Raw genomic sequence first — 26,348 nt, 5'->3', positions numbered from 1 at the left:
AGCACGTGTTCGCGGAATGCTTGGCCCTCTCGTGGTCCCCACGGTCCAGGCTGTTACCTTTCCTCACCATCGAGGAGCTCTTTCTCACACCGCGTCCTCTACAGCTCTAGACTCTCCCGTAGCTCCCCCGTGCCCGCAGGCTGAAGTCCCCGGCACCTGCACCCCTTCATATGCTGGTCTCATCTCCAGCCTTTCTCTCCTCTCCCCCCTCCTCAGCCCCCAGCCACCCAGAAAGAGATGCAGTTTCCCTTAATAAGCCACCTCTCTTCTGTGTCTCTGCCCACGCTCTTCCTCCACCAAATACTGTCCCCCACTTCTTTTGAGGAGTCCTAGATATTCTTTAGGCTCCGGTGTCCTCAAATCCAGGGAAGGGCGCAGGCACCGGTGATGGCCCACCTCGGGCAGAGCGCATCCTCCGGCTGCCCCTTCTCCCCAGCCCTGGCCACGTGGCGCTGGGGAGTCACCCAGTTCAGAGGGGCTGTGCAGAGGATTCCAGCATCCTCATACCCTGACAGGGACCACTGAAGTCAGACCAGATGCTCTTTATTCTCCAGCTCTGGACCGTAGGGGGTGGCTCCCAGGGGCCCCACTCAGGGGAAATCCAGCCAGCAGGGGAGCTTGAACTGCTGACCTTCAGGGTGAGGGGCCGGCAGTCAGCCCTCATGCAGTCCAGAGCCCTGCAAACGTCCTCCAGTCACAAGTGAGTGAAGGAACAGCCGGTCACTTCAGGAGTGACCTCCTGACTCCCACCCCCTCAGTCAGGTCCAGGCAGGGCAGGGGGCCCAGAGGAGCTGGTGGGCCCCGTGGTCTGTCGGCAGCATTTCCACAGGCGATAGGTGAGGACCGCCAGCAGCAGCAGCGCCAGCACCACGCTGCCCGTCCACACGGTCGCGGACGGCACTGGGGAGCCTGTAGAAAGAAGCGTGAGGAGCCTGAACCCCTCTTTGCAGGTTTTGGGGAGAAGCTCAGCAGAGCTGCTGAGGGCTTCCAAATCTACCGAGCTCCCTGAAACTTTACAAAGGGCTTCACCATTTAGAACAGCTTTTGACATGTGCAAACCCCTGGATATCCAGGGGGAATCTTTTGAAAGGTGCATAGGACCTGACGGTGGGAGGTGGGCTGTCCAGTGAGGTGGGCACAGGCCATGTCTGTGTTCAGAGTGTGGCTCGTCTGCAAGCGCCCTCAGTGTAAATACACATCGCACGTTGAAGATGTGTATTTCTCCAGATAAAAGGAATATAAAATGTCTCACTCACACTTGTTTAGAGATTACATGTTGACGTGATAACGTCTGAGATATATTGGGTTCTATAAAACATAGTATCAAACTTATCTGTACTTTTTTTTCTGAATGTGGCTACTAGAAAATTTGAAATTCCCTAAGTGGCGGTATCCTATTTCCATTTCCCTCCCACAGGCTGTTCGGGTCTGTATTGTAAATTTTAGTTTACAAAGAGGTGTAAAATCTCACGTCCCTGAAATTTACAGCCATCGCCATGCCAGGCCACTGTAATTGCACGATGTCGGGGAGGCCGTCTGGCCACTGAGGCTGGGTGGGGCACTTCCTGGTCTGGGGTGATGCAAGGCGTCCCCCCACCACCCGTGGCTCCTCTGGGCCCTCCCCAGTCCCAGAACTTACAGATTTGCGGGACCAGGTACAGGCTGGCCATCTGGCCCCCGGGGTCCAGGCGACACTGGAACCACCCCTCGGGGGTGCACTCGGCCCACGGCATGCTCAGCCAAGCCTGGGCTCCGGCCTCCCGCCTATCGTAGGCCTCCAGACCACCAGGGGCTTGGATCCAGCGCACGGCCACACCAGGGCTGCAGGCCGCCTCACACAGCAGCTCCAGGCCCCCTGGCGCAGGCGACTGGTGGATCTCAGGGCGGCAGGTCCTGGCGGAGCTGTTCCCAGAGGTGGGGCCTGGACTGGTGGGGCGAGGACTCGTGGGGTCTGGACTCCCAGGGCTGCGGGTGGAGCCCTGCTGGGGCGTTGCCTCTGGGGAGGTCATGACAGGGGGCTCCCGGGAGGTCAGGCTGTGCAGGACTGGAAAACAAGGTGGCCGTTTTCCCTCCCTGCCGCCCCAGGCCCCCCCTCCTGCCTCAGTCTCTCCATCTGGATCATGGGGTTGGACCAGAACCGCTGCGAGCCCACCCTGGGCCCCTCGGGTGGATCGCAGGTATCTCGGTGGCTGGGAGCGGTCTTGGGGTCCATGGCAGCCGCCCCACCCTGAGTGAGCTGCTGGGGCTCCGGGTCTCACTTTCCTCCACTGTACTGGGGGCAATGGCCACCCCCCGGGGCTGCTGTGGACAGTGACCCAGTTCACACGGGGGCCCGGAGTGCAAGGTCAGGGTCATCAACTGCTGGGTTGTTGTGGGACTGGGAGGTGGAGAGAGGGGAAGATGCTCCCCATGGCGGGAGGGGGTCCTTGAGCTTTCTGCTCGTCACCTTGTGGTGCAGATGGGGAGACTGAGGCCCCAGGAGGGGTCTGCACGTCCTCCTATAAAATCTCTCGGATCCAGCAGCCTCTCCATGTGCCCTGCCACCACCCCCTCCCCAGCCCCTGGCTTCTACTTGACCCAAGCGCTGCCTGACCCCCACGACCCCAAGCACATTAACGTGAGTTTCAGGGTGCCCTGTCTGAGAGAGAATTGGTGCTTCTGTAGTGAGAGGCCACAAAGGGCCTGTCCCGGATTAGACACGTGTGGGTTTAATTAACAGTAACGTCTGACACGAACGGAGCACCTGCTGTGCACCAGGCCCCACGGGAAATGCTTTCGTTTGTTCACCACACGTATTTATCGTGCACCTACTCTGCCCTGTGCCTGGTGAGGTCATTCACTCATTCGTTCATTCACTCATTCAGAACGTAGGTATCCAGCACCTACTGTGCGCCGGGCACCGCTCTAGCCCCTGACACACAGCCAAGAACCAAACAGACACATCCACATCCTGGTGAAGCCGACCACAGGCAAGACAGATAACAAAAGGAAATAAGGAGAACATACGGGATGTCAGGTGTTGATAAAAGGTGTCGGAAACAAGAACAGGAGAAGAGAAAGGGCTTGTGTGTGTGTGCATGTGTGTGTGCATACACGTGTGCATGTGTGAGGGGCAGGGCAGGGGGGTCAGGGGAAGCCTCACTGGAAAGGTGACCTGAGGGAGGTGAGTAAGGGAGCCACAGAGAGATCCGGGGGAAGGGCATTCTGGGTGCAGGGCATGGCAGCGCAAAGGCCCCGGGGCAGGACCCTGCAATTTCCCCAGCCACCATGGGTAGTGTGACCATTCGGATGGGAACGCAGCAGGTGAGGGGGGAACTAGGGTCCCAGAGTGGGGCCCCGCTCATCAAGGCAGAGGAGCTGGGTGGTGCAACTTCACTCGCTCCTTGGGGGTCGCCAAGGTGCGGGTCGGCAGGTCCTCACTCACCTGGAATGGGCTGGCGGTGGCTCCGCTCCAAGCCGGGCAGCCTCATGGTGGCCTGGCATTGGAGGGCGGGCGGGGGGAAGGTCCCCAGCGGGGGCAGCAGCCAGCGCTGTGTCACTTGGAACAGCGAGTCCTCGCCGTCCTGGGACTCCTCCTCCAGTTCCGGGTCCTGGGCCTGCGCCCCCTCCAGCTCCCGGTCCCCCAGGAGCAGAGAGAAGGAGACGGTGTTCTGGTCGTCTCGCCTGGCAGGCGAGACGTTGTGGGCTGTGCAGGTCACCTCCTGGTCCCGCCCGGCCACCAGGGCCACTCGGGAGACGGTCAGCTGGTCCGGGAAGGCTGTGGACAGGGGATGGAGGGGGGTGGGCTGAGTCCGGAGGGTCAGGACCACAGAGGGCCCTGAGGAGGGGGTGTGGGGTGGGGTCAAAGGTGAGCGGGGACTGTTGGTGCACAGCGACATGGAAGACCCAGAGGCCAAGCTCGGTGTGGCTAGAATATAAGGGGGAGGGGCCCAGAGTAGAAAGGATGGGGGACTGAAGGCCTGGAGGCTGCAGGGAGGAGGGTGCGCAGAGGAGGGAGCGGACGGCAGAGCGACTTGGACCTGGAACGCAGGCACGGAGCTGGGGCGGGGTGGGCAATCCCGAAAGGCTCCGGAGAGGAGGCAGCGGCAAAGGAGGACAGAGGTGATGCGGGGCTGCCGGGTGTGCAGATGCGCGAGGGGCGGCGGGGCTCACAGAACACCAGCAGTTCCACGGTCCGCTGGAAGGTGGAGTTCCCGCAGGAGCCCACGCACACGCGGATCCCCGCCGCCGCCAGCGAGGCATTGCGCACGGAGAGGACGCTGCTGCCCGCGCCCGACTGCACGGCGCCCAGGCTGGTGTCCAGGCCGCGCCACTGCACCGAGGCCGCCGCGGGGTCCGCGCAGGCCACGCGGCAGGTCAGCTGCTGCGACCCACCCACTTCCACCGCCACCACGAGCTCGGGCGGCTCCACCTCCAGGGCACCTGCGGGCAGACGGCGCGCTCAGCCGGGCGCCCCGCCCGCCACGCGGGACCCTGGCCTGGACTGGTCCCAGGGGCGCCTGCGCCTGGACCCCAAGCCCTCCCAGCCCCGCCCCCGCCAAGGCTCTCCTCCAGGACCCCCTCCCCTCCCTGCGCCCCCTCCTCCCTCCTGAGCCCCCTCCCCTCCCTGCGCCCCGTCGTCTCACCTGACCCCCCTCCCCTCCCCAGACTCCTCCGCTCCCGGAGCTCCCCACCCTCACCGCGGCCGCGCCGCAGCAGCCCCAAGAAGAGGGGCAGCAGGAGGCCGAGGCCCCACTCCATGCCGGCCCCTGCGTGTCCCCAGCCCACGCGGCCGTGGCTTAAATAGCGGCGCCCGGGGCTCCTTGCCACCGCCCCCTCTTCCAGCTGCTCCCCGGGGGTTTCCCGAGGGGTTTCCCGCCCTGACCCCCGACCCCGGAGGCGACAGGGAGGCAGGGGCTGGCGGCCAAGGCGGGTCCGGCCGAGGTCAGAGAGGCGGGGCGGGTGGGTCTGGGCCGAGTCCAGGTCTCACTTTTAGAAACGGGAAGATAAGAAAGCGCGCGCAGCAGACGATGACCCCCGAGGTCAATTGAAGGGAAATCGGAACCAGGCCTAGGGTCGGCACCGCCCCCTGCCCACCCCGGTCCCCGGCCGGCCGGACTCTCGCGCCCTGGTCCCGAGCGGCCGCGCGGGGGCGACGAAGAGCGAGCTGTGTCCAGGGCGGCGTGCGCGGGGGTCTCCAGGGGTGGGGTCTCCTGTGGGTTGTATTCCCCTGCAAGTGGGGGTCTCCCCAGGGATGATGGAGCTGAGGCCCGCCAGGGCCTGGGACGGGGCACCACCCAGCCCTGAGCTGAGCTTGTTTCCCCTCCTTCAGACAGGAGGCCTGGTGGAGCCTGGGAGCCCCGGGTACGGGGCCGCCTCCAGGCTCCATTCCACACGGGGACCTGGGTCTGGGGTCCACAGGGAACCCCACAGAGGCCTGGGAAGGGACCCCGGCCAGGCTTCCACTCGCAGCAGGTGTCAGCCAGTCTCCCTCTTGTGAACACGCGAGTGCACCCCCATTCCCGGTGCCCCTTGGCCCGCTCCCCTCTCTCTGTCTGCCCTGCACAGCCGCTCAGCACCCGGCACCAGAGCGGTTTGAGGAACACCCTCCGAGCGACCAACACCCTGAGGCTGCCTGTGGCCTAAAGGAGAAAATCCAGACTCCGGGGCCGTGGCGGAGTCCTGTAGGACTGGCAGCCTCAGGGCCTTTGCAGGGCTGGGCCCTCATCACTCTGGGTCTCCGTCCAGGTCCAGTGCTGCCTCCTGCGTCCTCCGCACCTGCCTGCCCACTGCCCCCTCCTCGGCTGCCCTTTCTCCTGGTGTGTTTTCCTCCAGACGTGACGAGGTCGTGTAGCTGGTCACATCTCCCCTGTCGGGGGAGCTTGTCTGGGGTGCTCGCTGTGACCCCAGGCCCCACGCATAGCAGGCATGCGGGACGAAAAGGATGGAGGGGTCCTGGTTTGCCCCCAGCCGGCCTCAGGGTGTGGCTTGTGCCTCAGTTTCCCTGGCTTTGGAATAAGAGCTGGGGCAGCCAGGCGATGGGGTTTCTAAGCACCACCAGCTCTGCCCGACGGTCTTCTCAGCCTCTTGATGGTCAGAGGCAGCAACTGAGGAGGGGCTGGGAGCAGAGGGGGAGACTGAGGCCTTGGCATGGTGAGGGTCCAGGTGTGTGAACCTGGTGGCCCTCTTCCTTAGTCCCATCCCCCCGGCCCGGGTGCCGGGAAAGGCCGCACAGGAAGGCCGGCTCCAAGGTCCGGCCCTCCCCAGGCAGGGGGTGTGGGCCCCTCTCGGGAAGCTGGGCACTTGACCCGGGCGGGGGGCAGCGGGCCTGACGAATGGCCCTCTTCCCAGCCCCTGACCCCATTTCCTGCCGCCCTCGAGGCTGAGGCCCCATGGGGTGTGACCTGGCTCTTTGGCCACTGCCCAGCCCTCACCGGTCCTCCGGGCCTGAGCTCCACCTGTGTGGAGGAGGAGCCTTCACATCCAACGACGCGCCTGGCTCCGGGAGGGCTAAGGGGGCCCGAGGATGGGGGGCAGCCAGCAGCCACCCGGAAGGATCTGGGCAGAGGTGGGGAAGAGCCGGGCCTGGGGCGGAGAGCAAGGGGATGGTGGGGAGAAGAGAGGGACGGGGTGGGGGCCCAGAGGGAGGGCCCAGGTGGACCCCCAGGAGCCTGGGGCCAGCTCTGGTGGGGGCTGGACACGGGTCCCGCTCGCACCTGGGACATCGGTCTTGTCCCTGGGAGACTGAGCCCCCTGCAGCCAGCGGGTGGGGCCTGGGGTCCCCTTCTGCCCCCCGGCCTGGGCTTCCTGCATGCTGCCTGTGGATCACCTCTTCCTGGCATTGTCGCCGCCCGGAGGAAGTCCTTAGAGGCCTCGCAGGAAGCCTCCGAAGCATGGGGGGTCCCAGCCCCCCCAGACCCGACATCCTGGCCTCCCCGTCCACCTTCCTCGACAGCAGCAGTGTTCTGCCAGGAAAACAGGCCTCGGAGGGTGTCCGGGAGGGGCCTGCGCACCCTCGGCCCCGGTCACGCCAGCTCCCTCCTTCCTGCCAGGCTGGGCCAGGCCCCCCTCACTAGCACCGCTGGTCACGGGGGCTCTCCTGGCTCTTCCTTTGGGGTGGGCTGCAGCTGTGAGGGCATGGCCCCCCTCGGGTCCCCGCCAGCTCAGGCTCTGGAGGACCCCAGCCCCGATGTGACTTCTGCCATAGTGGGGAGGAGGGGATGAGGCTGCAAGTGGTCCTTTAATAAATGACGGGGACACAAAGCTCTAGAGTGGAAGTGGCTGTCAGTCCACTGGGCCTTCGATACCCCTGCTGGTCCCCGAAACCGCCCTGCTGAGCTGGGCTGAGGGGCATGGTGGGAGGGTGACCCCCAGGGCACTAAGGTGGGGGACCAGGATCCCAAATAAACAACCGACACGGAAAGCCCATGACCACATGTCACATGGTGGTTCTCTTTCTCTCCGAAGCTAAACCCAAGTTTGGCAAAAACAGGAAGTGGGTGGGTGGCCGTCCGAGTCCGGGGTCTGCAGCTGCCCGGCCCCTCGGCCCTCTGAAGCATCAGATGTAGGTTGTCAGGAGCGTTGGGAGCAGAGGCTTCGAGCAGCGACATCTGGGTTCACGGACAGGGTGGAAGCCCCCAGTGGAGGTGGGGGTCCCGGAAGCCCCTGCAGGCAGGGCCAGTCTCCCCGGGGACTGAAGCTTGTCCCCCACCTGGGACGGGGGGCTCCACTTGTGCTGTCCTCCAGCTGCGGCTCCTGGCCCACGGGGGCCCTGGCCTGCAGGCTGTGGGGACCCACCGCTGAGCTTCTAACACTCAGGGCCAGGGCACTGTGCTGGGGGATGGAGCTGGCGACCAGGGCCTCTGTCTCACTCAGCTCCACGTGAAACAGGTGGAGGCTGAAGCCGTGGAGGCCGGTGACCACACCCTGCCCCTCACCTGGGGACAGGTCGGCACACAGCTCACCACCCCTCCCAGGGCGGGGGCAGAACAGGCCCAAACGGACCTCAGGAGGTGCGGGCAGACCAGGGGCAGCTCAGGGGTCAGCCCTCCTCTGTGTGTCTAAGCAGAGACCTGCCCATCCGACACCTCATCCATCACCTCATCCATCGTCCACCCGCCCGTCTGTCCACTGCAGGGGAGGAAGCGGAGTCCTCTACCCACAGGTCCTTGTGGCTGGACCAGGAATCAAACTGACAGGAGATGGGACAACACGGGAAAATCAGACAGCTTCAGAACATGGCTTTTCTCCTGGCAGCTTATTTGCTGCACTTTAGCTCAGATGTGCCCCCTCCTGCATCATGCCATCCTTCCCTCCTTTTGCACTACTGGGGCCCTCTTCCTGACCCCAATCCCAACCCTGCCCTCCCTCAGCCCACTGTGGCCTGGTCCCCACAGACACCACCCGCTGGTGCTAACTCCACAGGCTGCTCTCTCTCCTGCCTCACCTGATGCCCTCTGGAGGCCTCACCCCCTTGATTTCTGTGACAACTCATGGCGGGTGGGGGACTGATGGGCGTCCTGCTCTTGGGCTCTCTCTGGCTGCCCTTGCTCTTCTCTCCAGCATGCACTCTTTTTTTTTTTTTTTAAATTTTATTTTTTCCTTTTTCTCCCCAAAGCCCCCCGGCACATAGTTGTGTATTCTTCGTTGTGGGTTCTTCTAGTTGTGGCATGTGGGACGCTGCCTCAGCGTGGTCCGACGAGCAGTGCCATGTCTGCGCCCAGGATTCGAACCAACGAAACACTGGGCCACCTGCAGCGGAGCGCGCAAACTTAACCACTCGGCCACGGGGCCAGCCCTCCAGCATGCACTCTTTCCCCAAGTGGAACCACCTCCCCCAGGTTCCTCCACTTCCCCCAGGATCCTCCACCCCTTACTCTGATCCATTTCTGTTTCTTCTGCAGCACCTGCTGTCTTCCAACATACTCTGTAATTCACTCATTTGTGGTTTATTGTTTAGTATCTGTCTTTCCCACTAGAACCAGGCTCCCTGTGCAGAGGGAGCTCTGCCTGTTGGGTTCACTGATGTGTCCAGGGCCCAGGAATAGTGCCTGGTGCACAGGAGATGCTCAATGTATATCTGCTGAGCGGATAGATCAAAGCTTCAACTTTCATCTACAAGCTGTTCACACCCAATTTTCTCTCCAGATCAGACCCTCTTCCAAACTCCAGAGCAGTTTGTATGAACATGTGGACGTGGGAGAAACCCAGGAAACCGAGCGACTCGCCGGATCGGCCGAGGCCGCCCCCTCGAATACCGTCTTCAGCTAAAGACAGAGGAGGACGGGGACAGGGGGACCAGCAAAGCAGGCTGTTTACTCCAGTAAACGGGAGTCAGGGTGTTATGCAGACTCGAGTCCTCGCCCTCCGCATTGATTAGTTTCTAGAAATGAGGTCACCCCCCCCCCCCTTCCTGGCGCAGAAGGAGACACCTTTGCGGATGGAGATTTCCCCGCACAGACGTCACTTCTCGTACACAGGGTCACTTCTGCTTGGTCCTCCGAGCTCTCCCCTTCCGCAGTTTCTTAAAAGTAACCAGCCCCAAATAATCCACATGCCAGAGACACGCATCCTGAGGCGGTCAATTCTGATTCCCACGGAATCTACTCTTTCAACTACGGTTTTAGGAAATCTTAAATACAGATGAAATACTTCCCATGAAAATTATGTGTAAGACACACGTAGGTATAAACCACATCCGGGATTCTGAGAATTCAGCACGAAGGAAGAACGTGAGATACCTCAATGTTTATTAAAAACTGATTACGTGTTGAAACACTAATGTTTTGGACACGCTGGTTAAATAAGTACATTCGATGAAACTCATTCTGTTTGACTTACGCAGCCCTTTTCTCCCTGCATTTCTCGCGTGAGTGGCCTGTGCGGCTCCTGCTCTGTCTGGTGGGCAGGGGCTCCGGCCTCTGTCCCGACCCCAGAACGGACGTGTCCTCTGTGGGGTGGTGAGCGGCCCTCTCCTTCTCCACCGAAGTCCACTCGGGGACCTGGGGGCCTGCTGTCCTGAGGGTTAGGACAGTGGTCCTCACCAGGCCGCATCTGGGGACGTCTGTGGTTGTCACCCTGGCGTGCTCCTGGCATCGGGGGCTGGGGGCCAGGGATGCTGCTCCGCACCCTACAGAGCCCTAGGACAACCAGCCGACACCAGCAGTGCAGAGGTCTGAGGCTGGGAACCCTGGGGGGACGGGCTGGGTTACCTGGGAGAATAGGGCTGGCCGCCTGCGGAGGGCGAGGGCTGGGGGCGGCCTGGCCAGACCCCTCAGGGATATTCCTGCCCAGGGGGCCTGTGCAGCATGAGAGCCTGGCAGCCAGGTCAGGGTCACGCCGTGGTTCAGTTCAGAGCCCCTGCTGTCAGGGTGGAGTTGGGGGTGTTCTGCAGGGAGCTGGGGAACCGGGTTGCAGACTCTGCCTGGGTGTCTGGGGCAGGGGTCTGGGTGCACAGGCTGGGTTTGGGGGTCCTGGGCAGGGAATGGGGTCAGATTCAGCGTCCGAGGCAGAGACCGGAGTCCCAGCCAGTCCATGTGGGCTGTGGGTGCCCAGCACAGTTAGGGGTGGGAGGGAGGTCCAGGGTGGGCTGATCCTGAGGGTCAGGGTGGGTGCTGAGGGTCAGGGTCAAGATCAGGGTCCTGGGGTCTGGCCGGCACTGAGGGTCAGTGTCAGGGGCAGGGCTGGTGCTGAGGGTCAGGGTCAGGATTGGAGTCCGGGGTCAGGATCGGCGCTGAAGGTCAGGGTCAGGATTGGGGTCTGGGGTCAGGCTGGTGCTGGGGGTCAGGGTCGGGGCAGGCGCTGAGGGTCAGGACCGGAGTCCGGGGTCCGGCCCGCACTGAGGCTCAGGGTTGGGGCGGGGTCCGGGGTCGGGGCCGGCGCTGGGGGACGCGTCCCCGGGGCTCGGCACTCACGGCACCGCCGCTTTGGTGACCGTCCTCTCGTCCAGCAGGAAACTGCAGTCCAGCCGCTTCTTCCCGCCGGTCACGCGCCGCCCCGCGGGGCGCCCCGTCCTGCAGCGCGACCGCGGGGGACACTCCGGCCGCGGGCAGCCCCCGACTCGCCCGGCTCAGCCTCTGCCGGTGTGCGCCCCGGCCTCGCCCTCAAGGCTCGGCAGTCCCTGAGCCGACCCCGCAACGCCGGACTACAACTCCCGGCATGCCGCGGGCGCCGGGGGTCTGCGGCCCGGGCTGCGTTTCCCACCAGGCCGCGCGCGCCGCAGGCCTCTCTAGCCCGGAGCCCCGCCTCGCCTGCCGACACGGCGCCGCTCGGGGACGGAGGTGCGGAGCGTCCACTCGGTTGGGCGCGAGTGCGGGCGGTCCGGCCTCTTCGGACCCGCGCCGTGTCGTCCAGGTCCCGGGAGGCCCGATGCCGGCCGTCCGGGTCGAGTGGCCGCGGGTCTCGGGAAACAGGTGCGGGTGAAGACCTGCACACGGGGACGCGGTGGGGACAGGCGGCGGCTTGGCGTTCCCGCCTCCCCCGGGCTGGGGTGGCGACCTCGGGCCCGCTGGGCGCCGGGGTCTCGGGGGCCGGGTCGCGCTGCCCGGATGGGGTCGCGCTGGGGTTCAGCGTCTGGTCTAAGGGTCGTGGGGCGGATGTCCCAGCCCGAGCGGTCGCTAGCGGGAGGGTCGCTCGCTAATTCGGCGGATGCTCACTGAGTGCCTGCTAGACCGAGTGCCAGGCGGTGTGGCGGGTGCCGGGTGACGGCGGAGAGGCGGGACCGGGGACCGTGACTCCGAGCGTGATGCGCAGGCAGATGCGTCCGTGGATGCTGAACAGGTGTAGCCGCGCTGGTTGCCGTGGGGCAGACGCTCCCTTCGGGGCTCGGGGCTGATTTCGAGCCACAACAGGACGTCCCCAGCTCACAAAACTCCCGCGTGAACAGTCAGCCCTCAGGGACTCCGGCTGCCGCCGCCCCTCGGGCCAGGGCTGTGTGCGATCTCAGCTGGTGACGAAGGACGTGGGAAAAGAAAGCCCGGGGCAGGCCGTAGAATTAAGTCTGGGGGTCGAGACTTGAGGGAAGCCAAGAGAATTAGGGTCCACGTGGGAAAGGCCCGCGGCTGGAGCCGCCTGGTCTGTTCTAGAAAAGCGAGGAGGCCGAGGGCTGGGTCAGGCTGGAGGCAGGGAGAGGACCTGGGCAGTCGGACCTCGCAGGCTCCAGGAAAGCCTGCTGGGACCCCTCCAGCCACCCGGTCCTCAATGCCAGCCCTTCCTCCCCCTGAACCTCGATGTCCTTTGCAAAAGGGGGACACGGTGGCCGTGCAGCCAGGGACCCACAGACACGAGAGCCGGCTCGTCCCCGCTCTGTCCCACGTGCAGAGCCGCTCTTTCTGGGATGGAGGCGGGAGGGGAGACCCGCGGGTTCGCAGCGTCCTCGTCCTCAGGAAGAACAAGGCTCCCTTGTTAGAGTCCCCGCTGGACAAAGGGCAGGCGGCCAGGCAGACACGTGAGTCTGAGTTAGGGGCCTGGCCGCGGGACAAAGGACAAGGGACAAGGGACAGGGCCCCTGGGGAGGGGAAGTGACAGATGGCAGTGGCTGGGAGGGCAGAGCATGAGCCAACACTGGGTGGGGCGGCGTCCCCTGCAAACACCGCAGGTGTGCCGGGGACAGAGAACAGGTCGTCCAACAAGCCCAGCCTCCCGGGGGCGTCCTCACCCTCGGCCCTCCGAGATTTCAGAAAGAGGCACTGGGAACAGTTCCTGCCTCTTCCTGTGTGTATGTGTGTGCGTGTTGCATACATGGAGGAGCGTGGGAGAAACGGACAGTAAACAACTGAAGAAATCAGCTGGTCCCCTCCTCTGGGTTGAGGTCAAATCTGTCCTTCAGAGGATTCAGGTCAAGGCTGGGCAGCCATTCCTGACTCTTACACCTGACCACGCCCCTCTGCTCCAAACCATCCATGGCTCCCACATCCCTCGGGGTGACAGCCATCCTCCTTGTACCCACCATGCCCCAACCATCTGCCCTCTCTGTCCCCTCCCTGCCCTCCCTCCTCCCTCTCTCCCCCTTGCTCCCTCTGCTCCAGCCACATTGGCCTCCTCGCTGTTCCTCCAACATGCCAGGCACAGTCCTGCCCCAGGGCCTTTGCAGGGCCCTGCCCTCCACCCAGAACGCTGTGAACATTGGAATAAAGGTCGGTATCTTCACGCAATGGAATATCACGCCCAGCAATGGAAGCAGGTGGTCTCCCACTGCACCCGACAGCAGGATGCATCTCACGCACGAGGTTGAGGGAAAGGCTTTATAAGAATGCAGTGCACAGGTCCGTTCATATAGAGCGAAAAAGGGACAACACAGCCCTGCCTTAGAAGTCAGGACGGTGGTTACGGGGTGGAGGGAAGCAGATGACTGGAAGGGGGCACGAGGGGCTTCTGGGGGCTGCAAACACCAGGTTGCAGGATCTCACGCTGGCTGCACGGGTGCCACTGATTTGTGAGCGGCTGCCAAGCTGTGACAAGATGCTGGTTGTGGCCGTGTGCAGCCGGTCTCCCCCTCAGCACTGCGGGGTGTTGCGCAGAGTCCCGCTCGATGCCAGGAGCACCCCCAGTCTTGGCACCCAGAGTTGTCTGCAGACAGTGTCCAGGGTCCCCTGGGGCAGAATCACCCCAGGTTGAGAGCTGCTGGACTAAGGGGTTGATTCTGGACTGAAACGCTCCAGCCTGTGCTGTCACCGTCCACATGTCGTCACCGAGTACTTGAACCAAGATGTGCCGTGAGTGCAAAACATACACCACGGGCCAGTCCTGTGGTGCAACAGTTGGGTTCACACGTTCCACTTCGGTGGCCCGGGGTTCACCAGTTCAGATCCTGGGTGCAGACATGGCACCGCTCATCAAGCCATCCTGTGGTAGGCGTCCCACATATAAAGTAGAGGAAAATGGGCACGGATGTTAGCTCAGGGCCAGTCTTCCTCAGCAAAAAGAGGAGGATTGGCAGTAGTTGGCTCAGGGCTAATCTTCCTCAAAAAAACCCCCCCCCAAAACCCCCACAAACACCCGACTTTGAAGACCAGCACAAAGAAAAGAATGCAAAATATCTGTAACTTTTGTATGCTGAAAAGATAATATTTGGGGTTAAATGTGTTATTAAAGGTATTTTCTCTTTTTTTGGTTATGGTTACTGGAACGTTCAAGATTACACCTGTGGTTCGCATCCTTTCTCGTGGGCTGTCTTGCTTGACTCTGAGTCCCCAATGCCTAGCTCAGAGCCTGGCATACAGTAGGTGCCCAATAAATGCAGTCCCTGCCCTCACAGCCAACACCCAGAGGCCAGGTCAGGAGTGTGGGTTCGTTCACGGCACGTGGGAGCCCAGGGAGGGTTTTGTAGGCAGGACACAGGTTTGGGGTGACTTCTGATTTCAAAAGATCATTCGGTCGCAGAAAGGGGGTTACACGGAAAGAGGAAGATGGGGAGTTTTGGGGCAGTGGCATTTTCTCAGCGACTGAAGAAGGAGCCAGTGGATCCAGGCAGAGACAGGGGAGCTGAGAGGGAAGTGCCGGGGTGCTTGGCGGGGGCCCTGCTCACACGACGACGTAAACGCAGCGCCAGCTCCAGCCCTGCCTGTGGCCCCGACCTTCTCCTTTGCTGACTTTGGAGAATGAAGTAGCCATGTTAGGGGGCCACGTGGCTAGAAGCTGAGAGGGGCTTCCAGCCAGCAGCCAGCGGGAAGGAGGGGCCCGTCCTAGAACAACAAGGAAGTCAGTTCCACAACCCAAGGGAGCCTGGAGCCGACCCTGCCCCAGTCCAGCCAGCGGACGAGCCCCAGCCCTGGCCCTGGCCGACAGGGTCAGTGCGGCCTGAGCAGAGTTTCTGCCGCTCAGAAACTGGCACGGAATAAGTGTGTGTGCTGTTTTAAGCTGCTGTGTTTGGGGGAACTTATTATTGGGTGTAGACAGACAACAAACAACCCAGACCTGGATGGCTGGCTGACCATCAGGTGTCTGGGGGCATCTCCCGGAGAGACCCAAACCCACAATTCCGAAACTGAACTCTTGATCTTCTAAAACACCCCTCCCACATTGCTGCCCTCCCCACACACGTTCTCAGGCCTGAAGCCTGGAGGCGCCTCAACACCTCTGGTTCCCCCAGCCCCACATCAGATCCTGTTGGTCCTAGTTTTAAAGTAGACACAGAACCCACCCGCTTCTTGGCCCCTCCTCCACCAGCGTCGGGCTGGTCTCACCGTCACTCCCCACCCCATCATCCCTCCTCCCATCCCCGCATCCTCCGCCCCTCCACCCCGCTCCCTCCCCCATCCCCCCATCCTGCCTGTGTGCGCACCTACATCCCCCCATCCCTCCCCCATCCCCACATCCTCCCCGAGTCCCTCCTGGACCAGCGCGGTCCCTCCTTCCGTCCCCCCATCCTCCCCCCATCCCTCCCCCGTCCCCGCATCCTCCCCTCATCCTCCTGGACCAGCGCCGTCCCCTCCCCCATCCCCGCATCCTCCGCCCCTCCCCCCGTCCTTCCTCCCATCCCCGCATCCTCCCCATCATCCCTCCCCCATCCCCGCATCCTGCCCACATCCCTCCTGGACCAGCGCGGTCCCTCCCCCATCCCCGAATCCTCCCCCCTCCCCCGTCCCTCCTCCCATCCCTGCATCCTCCCCTCTCCCCCGTCCTTCCTCCCATACCCGCATCCTCCCCATCATCCCACCCCCCATCCCCGCATCCTCCCCTCTCCCCCGTCCTTCCTCCCATCCCCGCATCCTCCCCATCATCCCACCCCCCATCCCCGCATCCTCCCCGCATCCTCCCGGACCCCCGCCGTCCCCTCCCCGTCTCCCGGCGCCGCCTCAGCTCTTCGCCCCGCAGCCGCCAAAGGGCGCGGCGAGCCCGAGTCGCCGTCCCCGCTCCGCCCGCAGCCGCGCGGCCCCCACGTCCCTCCCTCGGGAGCCCGCGCCCTCGCCCGCCGCGCCGCCTCCGTCGCCCCCTCACTCCTCCGCTGCAGCCGCACGGGCCGCCCCGCTGTCCCTCCACCAGGCACGTCCCTCCGCCCGGGCCCTTTCCCCGGATCCCCTCGGCTCCCTCCTCACCTCCAGGCCTCTGCTCCAACGTCACCTTCCTAGTGAGGCCCCCTGACGTCCCCATTTCAAACTGCACACTCCCCACGCCTCCAAGGCCTCCTGGCCCTGATTTTCCCCCACGCCCTGCCAGCTTCTAGGGTAACCTAAGACTCATTTGTCTGCCTCTCTCCAAAAAAGGTGAGGCCGGGAGTTCGTGTGTTTTGTTCATGCCTGGCGCCCAGATGCACATGTTGAATTAATAAATGTGATAAGGGCCGTAACTGAGGAGGCCCAGCAGCTGGTGGTCGATTGCTGGGCGGGGCGCACCTTCACCCCAGGTCCAGCCTCCTTTTCCTGTTTTTCTGATCTGTCCTCTTCTGTCAATGAATCAGATTGGAGTAAAAACGTGGCTCATTTGCACGTGCTTCGAGTTAATTAGTGTTCATTTCCATGCTGTTTACTTGGCGGTGGTGAAGTGTCCACAGAGGCTGGTGGCATCAAAGCGGGGCCTGGCCAGCTGGAGGGGGCCTGAGCTCAGTCTGGTGAGGTCGCTGGGCCCACAGGTCCCCGAGGCCGCCTTTCACAGGCTTGGGCGACCATTTCAGTCTGTCCCCACCCCTGTGTCAGCTCTTGGCTCCTTCCCACGTCATGATGGGGAAATGGAGACAGTTGGGGCCAAGTCCTGGATGGCGCCTGAATGTAAGGTCTTGTCCTTGGGAGTGAGGCAGGGGGTGGTAGCTCATCTCACAGAGGGGAAACTGAGGCAGTTGGGCTTGGGTCCCAGCTCGACCCTGGATCGAGGGTCCCATCCCTGGGAAGGAGGCACAGGGTCATAGCCATAACAGAGGGGAAACTAAGTCAGTTGGGGTTGAGTCCGTGCGGGAACCAGTGCGTCCGGATGTCTGCACTGCGTGGCTGGCTGATGTGGCCTGGGCGGGGGGCTGAGGCATGGGGTGTGATGGGTTTGGGGAACAGCCTCCAGATGGGACTTTTGTCCTTTCTTTGCCTGGCCCTGGGTCCTCGAGGCCGACCTCAGTGGTACTGTCCCCGGGCTCCTGCACTTCAGGGGGAGGCACTGATGAGCAGGAGGAGAGAGAGCTTGGGTGTTCATCTCCCGCCTCCCTCCTCAGTGCCCAGTTCTGTCCATGGTTCTGGAGTTTGTGCTGCTTCTGGAAAGAAGAAGGTGGCTCGTCCAATGTCAAGGGGCCCACAGGTCACTGAGGATGGAGCCAGCTGTGGGCTGACTTGTTGGTCAAGGCATCCTAGGTGGAGGGAGGTTGAGTGGAGGCATCCCAGGCGGAGACAGGCCAGGCGGAGGGAGGGCAGGAGGAGGGAGGGCAGGAGGAGGGAGGGCAGATGGAGGGAGGGCAGGAGGAGGGAGGGCAGGAGGAGGGAGGGCAGATGGAGGGAGGGCAGGAGGAGGGAGGGCAGGAGGAGGGAGGGCAGGAGGAGGGAGGGCAGATGGAGGGAGGGCAGGAGGAGGGAGGGCAGATGGAGGGAGGGCAGGAGGAGGGAGGGCAGATGGAGGGAGGGCAGGCGGAGGGAGGGCAGGAGGAGGGAGGGCAGGAGGAGGGAGGGCAGGCGGAGGGAGGGCAGGAGGAGGGAGGGCAGGCGGAGGGAGGGCAGGCGGAGGGAGGGCAGGAGGAGGGAGGGCAGGCGGAGGGAGGGCAGGAGGAGGGAGGGCAGGAGGAGGGAGGGCAGGCGGAGGGAGGGCAGGCGGAGGGAGGGCAGATGGAGGGAGGGCAGGAGGAGGGAGGGCAGATGGAGGGAGGGCAGGCGGAGGGAGGGCAGGAGGAGGGAGGGCAGGAGGAGGGAGGGCAGGCGGAGGGAGGGCAGGAGGAGGGAGGGCAGGCGGAGGGAGGGCAGGAGGAGGGAGGGCAGGAGGAGGGAGGGCAGGCGGAGGGAGGGCAGATGGAGGGAGGGCAGGAGGAGGGAGGGCAGGTGTGGGCTCTGAGGTGAAGGCTTAGCAGCTTCAAGGAATAGCAAGGGTGGAGAGACCAAGCACTGAGGGGTGGGAGGCGAGAGGAGGGGGAGTGGAGATGGGACTGTGTGGGGCCCTGTGTGACGGCGAGGACGTGGGTCTATCCAGAGCATCGAGGAAGTCCACAGAGGATTCTCAGCACTCCCAGGAAGCTGAGCTGGGATTAGAACGGAGAAGTCTTTTTTTTTTTTCTGATGAAGATTAGCCCTGAGCTAACTGCTACCAATCCTCCTCTTTTTGCTGAGGAAGACTGGCCCTGAGCTGACATCCATGCCCATCTTTCTCTACTTTATATGTGGGACGCCTACCACAGCATGGCTTGACAAGTGGCGCCATGTCTTCACCCGGGATCCGAACTGACGAACCCCAGGCTGGGCCACTTAACCACTGGGCCACTGGGCCGGCCCCAGAACCGAGAAGTCTTGACCCCGAGCTTTGATCTGAAATCAGAGTCAGAGTGCTGTGTTCGAGTCCTGGCTCTGCCGATGAGTTCCTGAGGGACCTGCACCCGTCACTCCCCCTTTCCGTGCCCCAGTTTCCCCATCTGCAGCCACAGATGAGGGTCAGCGGCAGCACCTCCTCAGTGAGATGCTGAGACCGCTGAACCAGATGACGCCTGTGAAGAAGGTCCCCAAGGTGCAGAACGCGGCAGGTGACACCGGAAATGCTGGGCAGAAGATCTCCTTTGTCCCAGAGTCGGGACCTTTCTCTCTGCGGCTCCGCATGCCCCGCGTTGTCCCCGTAACGTGTGTGGATCTGTAGTAATGTCCCCCTTCCCTTCCTGGCATCGGGCTTGTGATCTTCCTCACAAATCCCTCCCGTCCTTGTGTTTTCTTGATCCGTCCAGCTGGAGGTTTAACAAATCGGCTTTTAAAGAACCAGCTTCTGGAGCTCTGTTAGCTCTTCTGCGGTTTTCTCTCTCGTGCGTTCCCGCTGTTACGCATTTCATCTCTTTCCTTCTCTTGCTCTTTTTCTAGCTTCTTAAGGTAGACCCATCAGTCATTGATTTTGAGATCTTTCCTCTTTTCCAATATTAGCGTTTAAGCCTCGATTTATGATCTTTTATGTAGATTATGATATTTTGATGAAAATATTTTAAAAATGGTGGACTGTGTTAACGTTCCATGGCGGAGTGATCTGTGTGGTGTGTGAATTGTAACTCAATCACGCTGTTAAAAAAAGGCGGTGCGGGGGGCCCGGCCCGGTGGCGCAGCGGTTAAGTTCGCTCGTTCCACTTCAGCAGCCCTGGGTTTGTTCGCCGGTTTGGATCCCGGGTGTGAACCTACGCACCGCTCGTCAAGCCGTGCTGTGGGAGGCGTCCCACATATAAAGTAGAGGAAGATGGGCACGGATGTGAGCTCAGGGTTAATCTTCCTAAAAAAAAAAAAAAAAAAAAAAAAGGCGCGCAGGAGGGCCCTTGATCCCGCAACTGACGAGGACACCATGGAGGGACAGGAATCTGAGTCCTGTCCAGCCAAGCGTTCCTGAGCCCCTGCTCGGAGCCTGACACAGTTGAAGCCTCAGTGCAGGCAGGAAAGTAAACCCTGCAATGGGCTGGAGAAAATCCTACCGACTTCTGGGAGTCAGCAGGCTGCCCTGGAGGACCAATATCACCTCCCACCCCAGGGCCTTTGCATGGTCATTCCCCTATCCTGCAATGCTCTTCTCTCACCTTCTCAATGCCATGACCTCTCACCCTGCCCTAATCCTCGGCTTGCACCCACCCTCCCAACTGCTCTGTGTTTTCCAGAACATTCAATGCCTTCTAATACCCCATGTGTTCATTTACTAATTTATTGTTTCTTTTCTCTCTCTCCTCTGAGAACATCAGCTCCTGTCCGTCTGTTCTTGTGCTGTCGCCACCAACCCAGACAGAACCTGGTATGCAGTAAGTGCTCAATAAGTGCTGACTGGAAGAATGAAAGCAGGCAGGCAGGCTTCTGGGCCCATCATTGCGACTCCCAGAGTGGCGAACTTGCTGTATGACCTTGGGCCATGCCTCAGTTTCCCAAACTGTAGAAATGGAACCACGCCCCCCCATGACCTCACCAGTCCCTCCAGCTACAAGGCCGAGGGTGTCAAGTTCACGGCTCTGGCTCCCTGGGCCCTGCTCTGGCCCTGGCTGCCCAGCTCGGTCAGCTCCCCGGGGACTTGCTCTGCTGACACCGGATTCTTTCCTGGACTGTCCAGCCGCCCGGCCGACACTCGATCCCGGCCCCACTTCCAGGCCAGCGTCCGCCCGACCAGCCGGCTGGGGCCAGGGCCCCAAGACTCCCCGCCGAGGGACAAGGGGCTGTCTGTGCGTCCCCGGAGGGTGTGGTGAGGCCGGGGCCCTGCCAGCGTCCGCAGAAGCCGTGAGGATCAGGGACAGTGCCGACACCCGCAGCCCAGAGCTGCTGCCGCTGAGGGAGACGCCAGGGCGGGCACTGCCGAGCCCCGTGCTCCCTGCAGCCCCTCACCTGCTGCCATGGGGACCCTGGGCTGCGACCCCGCCCCGCGGCTGACCACAGCACCCCTGGGCCGGCAGGCCACCGAGTGCCAGATTCCAGAGACCGGCCTGCGGAAGACCTGCGGGGCAGCCACCGTGGAGAAGGGTATGCGTGGGCGTGGGGAGGGGGCCGTGGCCGTGAGACCCTTTCCTGCTCCACCCCCACCCCTCACCCCGTAGGGCTTCTGGAAAGTCCCGGGAGCCCAGCCGAGACGGGAGCCTCTGAGGAGTCCCTGCCCTTCACCAGCCTGTTTCCCTCCTGTGATAGTGTCTGGGTCTGGCCTCAGTTTCCCCTCCTTGACAGTGTCTGTGCCTGGCCTCAGTTTCCCCTCCTTGACAGTGTCTGTGCCTAGCCTCAGTTTCCCTCCTATGACAGTGTCTGTGCCTGGCCTCAGTTTCCCTCCTGTGATAGTGTCTGTGCCTGGCCTCAGTTTCCCTCCTGTGACAGTGTCTGTGTCTGGCCTCAGTTTCCCTCCTGTGACAGTGTCTGTGTCTGGCTTCAGTTTCCCTCCCTTGACAGTGTCTGTGTCTGGCCTCAGTTTCCCTCCCTTGACAGTGTCTGTGTCTGGCCTCAGTTTCCCTCCTGTGACAGTGTCTGGGTCTGGCCTCAGTTTCCCTCCTGTGATAGTGTCTGTGTCTGGCCTCAGTTTCCCTCCTGTGACAGTGTCTGTGTCTGGCTTCAGTTTCCCTCCCTTGACAGTGTCTGTGTCTGGCCTCAGTTTCCCTCCTGTGACAGTGTCTGTGCCTGGCCTCAGTTTCCCTCCCTTGACAGTGTCTGTGTCTGGCCTCAGTTTCCCTCCTGTGACTGTGTCTGTGTCTGGCCTCAGTTTCCCTCCTGTGACAGTGTCTGTGCCTGGCCTCAGTTTCCCTCCTGTGACAGTGTCTGGTTCTGGCCCGCAGCCCCGCTCCCCTGTGACTCACAATGCCTGTGTCCCGCCCTTTGCCCCCGGCAGGGAGGCAGCTCCCCTGACACCCTGGACTGTGGTGGGAGCCCGGGGAAGGCTCAGGGGCTGGGCCCCAGCCCCCCCGTCTCTGGGCTGTGACTGGGGGCTCTGGTCGCAGGCTCTGGGCCGGGCTTGTACATCCTGCCGTCCACCGTTGGCTACACCAACCACGACTGCACCAAGGTGACGGGTCCCGCCTACTCGCTCTTCCGGAGGCCCAGCGAGGGTAAGGCGGGGAGGTGGGGGATGCTGGGGGTAGGGGATGCAGGGGCTGGAGCGGGGCCTCCTGGGCCTCCAGGTTCCCCCCAGGGAGCGTTCCCCAGCTCCGTTAGCTCCAGGCCCCCTGAGTGAGGCAGGAAGCTAGGAGGGCTGCCCGAACCCCAGCTTGCTGTGTGACCCGGGAGAAGATGCTGTGCCTCTCTGGGCCTTTGTTTCCTTGTTGATGGAGAGAATGGAAGGAGGAGTGTGTGGCGGTCAGGACTGTGTTGCCTTCTGGGCTTTGCAGAGTCCTAACTCCTTTGTGCCTCAGTTTCCTCCTCCGTAGACAGCGACAACGCTCTCCTTACAGAGCTGTCGTCAGGATCACACAAACCTTAGATGCCTGGACACGTTCGTTAATGAGGACTAAATGCCTCGAAGCAGCTCCACTGGGCCTGGCATCCAGTCAGCGCCCAATACACGTGGGCTTCGAGGGCCAGCCTCAGTTTCCCCGACCACAAGAACGGGGCTCGCAGGCCCTGCCTGTCTCACAGGCTTGTGGCGAGGGTGCAAGGAGGATTCTCTGTGGTTTGGACGGGCAGGGCTGGTGGGTCAGCAGGCCACGGTGCCTCCTGGTCGGTGGGTGACCTCGCCCCCGTGACGTCCGCTTTCCTCTGGCCCGACGTGGGTGCGGCAGGGCGCGAGCAGGCGTGGGATGCAGGGATGTGGCCAGCGCGGTGGCCCCGCCACGTCCCAGCAGGCCTGTGCTCCGCACATCGGTGCCCACAAGCTCCATCTCCCGACTTCTGGAGCTGCTCCGAGGTCCCACGGGGGCCGGGGCGGGGGCTGCGAGGGTCGCGCGTGGCGCATTTGATTCATGCCGATGGAGCCTTGTTGGGAGCGGTGGCTGTGCCGGCAGCCCCCTCTCAGCCTTCAGTCCCAAAGGAAGCCGCAAGGGGCCCCAGAAAGCGAATGAGGGCTCAGCCTCGCATCTGTCCCTGGGAGGGGTTAAGAACTTAGCCCATGACCCACAGCCACCCAGCCCCCCAGTTCCGGTCCTGTCCCAGGACACTGGGGCTGGGGGGTCGGGGTGGAGGTCAGCATAGACTCTGCTGAATGTCCAGGGAAGTCTTCTTGGAGGTGGGGGCATGGCATCTGGGCTTTGTTGGATGAGTAGGAGTTCGGTGGGGCCCCCAGGAGAAGAAGGGGACTCCAACAGAGGTTGCAGCATAGGCAAAGGTCCTGAGGTGGGAAATGGCCTGAGCGGGGCTTCACTCATTTGTCACACACAAGCGTGCACGGTGTCACGTGTGTGGACACGCACTTAGTACATACACCAATTAATCCTCGTCAAACTTGCTATACACAGATGTGTGTGCTTAACAGTAGTGGCGATGGCATCGTGAGTAGTTGGATAGGTGCCCAAGGACATGGCTCACAGAGGCCACCCCGAGCCCCTCCCCAAGCATGTCACATGCCACCGAGCTGGGGACTGAAAGAGAGGACCCCATCCAGACCCTGCTCCATCTTACTTTGTGCAGCTCTGACCAATCCACCCGCTGGGTCCTAGCCCACGGCGAGGAGAGGCTGGGGGTGGGACAGCGTTGGTCACAAGGGCACGGTCCAAGCAGAGACCTGGGGCTCTGGGTCAGGGCAACCCCACCTCCAGGGTCCGAGGTCCCTGCTGGGGGCGACTGGAGGGCGGCGGGGCCCCAGGACTATCAGGGGCACTGAGCAGCGTGGGGCCGTCAGAGGCGCCCTCAGAACCCTGGCCTCCTCTCCCCAGCATGTCCGCAGGATGCCAGCCCTGGGCCAATCTACTTCCTGGACCCGAACGTCACCCGCTTCGGCCGAAGCTGCACCCCTGCCTACTCCATGCAGGGCCGGGGTAAATATCGGGGTGAGTGGCTGATCTGGGCTGTCCCACGAGGACCCTGCCCTTTCGGGGTCTCTGTGACTCTCCCACCTCTGTCTTCTCCTTCCCCTCCTGTCCCTGAGTTCTTACAACTTCAGGGTCTTTGGAATGACGAAATCCACGGGACTCAGAAGAGGGGCTGGGGGCCTGAGAGAACCTGCATGAGTGAAGTGGGCCAGGGAGACGGTGACTGTGTGCACACGTGGGGCCACGAGAGCAGCCAGGGCTCGTCCTCAGCATCAGGACCCAGCAGGGTGCAGAGGGGACTGTGCGAATGTGACAGTCCCCTTCACAGGCTCCAAACAGCTCACTTTCAACCAGAGCACCTGACTTAATTACCCGATTCCAGGCTCCCATCCACCCACCCTTTCATTTCGACCTGTCACCCATGGGCTCGTCCACCCACCGATCCATCACTTCACCCCTCCATCCATCCACCCATCTATCTACTCACCAACCTACCCACCCGTCCACCTGTTCATCATCCAATCCATCCATCCATCCATCCGTCCATCCTTCCATTCATCCATCCATCCATGATCCATCCATCCATCCATGATCCATCCATGATCCATCCATGATCCATCCATCCATCCATGATCCATCCATGATCCATCCATCCATCCATGATCCATCCATCCATCCATGATCCATCCATCCATCCATCCATCCATCCACAATCCACCTACACATCCATGGATCCATTCATCTACTCATTCACTTCTCAATGAACCACTCACCACCCATCCTTCTACTCAACCATCCACTCAAACATGCGTGAGGCCAAGTGCTGGGGAGTTGAAATAGATTTGACTCGTCTTTGCTTCTCATGAGACCCCAGTCTGGTGGTGGAGTTAGACCCACGTGGGGACCATCCCACCGCAATGTGGCCATGTCTGGACAGAGGGCAAGACCTAGGCCAGGGGATCCTAGACGGGGCCGTGAGAGCTCTGCCTAGAAGGAGGGTGTGGGGGGCAGGAGGGAGTGGGCTGCGGGGCTGCCTTGAAGAACGCGGTGGGAGGCGGGGATGGGAATTGGAAGGCTGAGGGGAGGGCTGAGCCTGGGCCGAGGCCTGGGTGCTTGGAGGGCAACACACAGTGTCGGGAGGTCGGGGAAGGGGCTGCTTGGGAAGTGCTCTGAGCTCCGGGAGGCCGGTGGGCCGAGGGCAGGTGGGGACTGTGCATTGCAACCCTCCTGCCCCCTCCTCACAGCTCTGGAGGTGACGCCGGGCCCCGGGGCCTACAGCCCAGAGAAGGTGGCCCCTGTTCGCCAGCGGACACCCCCGGCTTTCACACTGGGCTCCCGTCTCCGCCCGCAGCCCCCGGACACCTCAGCCCCAGCCCCCAACACCTACACGCTGCCCTCCCTCTGGGGCTCCCAGATCTTCACCAAGCCCAGCAGCCCCAGCTACTCGGTGGTGGGCCGCACGCCCCCCGCCCGCCCGCCGCAGGACCCCGCGGAGATCCCAGGCCCGGGACAGTATGACAGCCCGGACCCCAACGCCTACCGCCAGCGCCGGCCGGCCTTCACCATGCTGGGGCGGCCCCGGGCCCCGCGCCCCCGGGATGAGACGCCGGGTCCTGGTACCCACAGCCCCGAGCAGGTCACCGTGACCAAAGCCAGGGCCCCGGCGTTCACCATGGGCATCCGCCACTCCAGACCAGCCGCCACCATGGCCGCGGACACCACGCCCTGACACCCTGACCTTGGGTGTGAGCCCAGTCTCCCCAGGCTGTGAAGTGGGGTGTGGGCGGTCCCTCCTGGGCCTGGCCTTGCCTGGGGTGGGGGGGCCTCCTCCCTTCTTTTCTGAGTTGTCTGAGGTCCTTCTAGGCCACCTGCTCCCGCCAGTCCCCGGGGGCTGTGACCTGTGGCCCCGCGGCCCCACACTCTGGGAGCCTCTCCTGGCGCCCCAGTTTCTTCCGTCCTGGTCACGCCAGGTCAAGCCAGGCCACGTGGAGAAAGGGACACCCCTGGCCCTCCCCGCGGCCAGGCGACCGGCCGGAGATGGAGCTTCCTGTGTCCTAGAACTCGGTGTCCGTCCCGCCAGGGCCTGGGTGAGCCACACAGCTCGGGTTTCTGCCAAACTTGGGCTCGTCCCTGCTTCTCATGGAGCCGGCAGCCCGCTGGGGTCCCAGCCCGACGCCAGGCTGGAAGCTGCCCTGATGCCCCTCCCCTCCACCCACCCACTAACCGCTCGCCAATAAATCTCTGTGTGGCACCGAAAGCTGTCGGCATCTCACACGCGTGTTCATTTAACCCACTTTCGGTTCGCATCACAGGGAGAACTGAACTCTGCTCTCAGGATCCAGACCCCCAAGTCTGCAGCCCCTGGGGGTCTGGAGGGGCCCAGAGGAGGGATCCAGAGCTGCAGGAGGCCAGAGGTGGGGCCAGGGCTTTGAGTGGGGGGAGCCAGATAGGTTTCTTGGAAGAGGGGACACTGAAGCTGGGTTTTGAAGGATGTATAGGAGTTGGATGTATTCTAATCTCTGCCATTAAGAGGTGCATACCGTGTTCTAGGTATTGATAAGATCATCTAAGCTTCATAGCAATTCAGGAGGCAGGTGACGTTTACTGAGAGAAAACCGGGCTCGGAGAGACTGGACACTTGTTTGAGCGCAGCCCCGAGCCCTGTGTCGGTCTGATGTGAGGATCTGCGTCCCGGCCAGCCTGGGGGGGGGGGGGCAACCCTCTCCCTCCTCTGTCCCCTCCACAGCCTGAGCAGCCAAAGCTGAACACACACCCCTTCAGCGGACTGGGTGGACACACACCGGGACCCTGACATATGCAGCTGGACACACGCCGGGACCCCGACACACACACACCTGGGCGGGAACCTGGC

General features: G+C 62.6%; 2 protein-coding genes and 1 long non-coding RNA gene across 6 annotated transcripts; 1 reads left to right on the top strand and 2 right to left on the bottom strand.

The window, feature by feature from the left end:
• Window positions 1-527: 527 nt before the first annotated feature.
• MADCAM1 (mucosal vascular addressin cell adhesion molecule 1) lies at window positions 528-4,921 on the bottom strand. The gene is made up of 5 exons (XM_070622197.1): window positions 4,626-4,921; window positions 4,153-4,422; window positions 3,425-3,757; window positions 1,640-2,044; window positions 528-909 (listed from the first exon to the last, which is right to left on the bottom strand). The coding sequence occupies exons 1-5, from the start codon at window positions 4,738-4,740 to the stop codon at window positions 755-757; spliced, it is 1,278 nt and encodes a 425-aa protein (XP_070478298.1). The 5' UTR covers window positions 4,741-4,921; the 3' UTR covers window positions 528-754.
• Window positions 4,922-13,206: 8,285 nt separating this feature from the next.
• On the bottom strand, window positions 13,207-16,150 carry LOC139083745 (uncharacterized). The gene is made up of 2 exons (XR_011540646.1): window positions 16,014-16,150; window positions 13,207-14,660 (listed from the first exon to the last, which is right to left on the bottom strand). It is a non-coding gene; the product is annotated as an uncharacterized lncRNA (long non-coding RNA).
• A 4,017-nt stretch (window positions 16,151-20,167) lies between these two features.
• On the top strand, window positions 20,168-25,733 carry CIMAP1D (CIMAP1 family member D). Of its 4 annotated transcripts, XM_070622193.1 has the most exons (5): window positions 20,214-20,558; window positions 21,515-21,622; window positions 23,381-23,494; window positions 24,721-25,065; window positions 25,133-25,733. In XM_070622193.1, exons 1-5 carry the CDS (start codon window positions 20,432-20,434, stop codon window positions 25,711-25,713), a joined length of 1,275 nt encoding a protein of 424 aa, XP_070478294.1. In that variant the 5' UTR covers window positions 20,214-20,431; the 3' UTR covers window positions 25,714-25,733. The 4 variants fall into 4 exon arrangements, with proteins under 4 accessions (XP_070478297.1, XP_008507605.2, XP_070478294.1 ...); XM_070622196.1 differs by having other exon boundaries at window positions 20,168-20,558; window positions 23,381-23,482; window positions 24,721-25,733; XM_008509383.2 differs by having other exon boundaries at window positions 20,168-20,558; window positions 24,721-25,733.
• The last annotated feature ends 615 nt before the right edge of the window (window positions 25,734-26,348 follow it).

This window comes from Equus przewalskii, chromosome 6 (genome assembly GCF_037783145.1).
Source record: "Equus przewalskii isolate Varuska chromosome 6, EquPr2, whole genome shotgun sequence".
Classification (NCBI taxonomy): Eukaryota; Metazoa; Chordata; class Mammalia; order Perissodactyla; family Equidae; genus Equus; species Equus przewalskii.
This window is presented reverse-complemented; position numbering and strand designations above follow the sequence as displayed.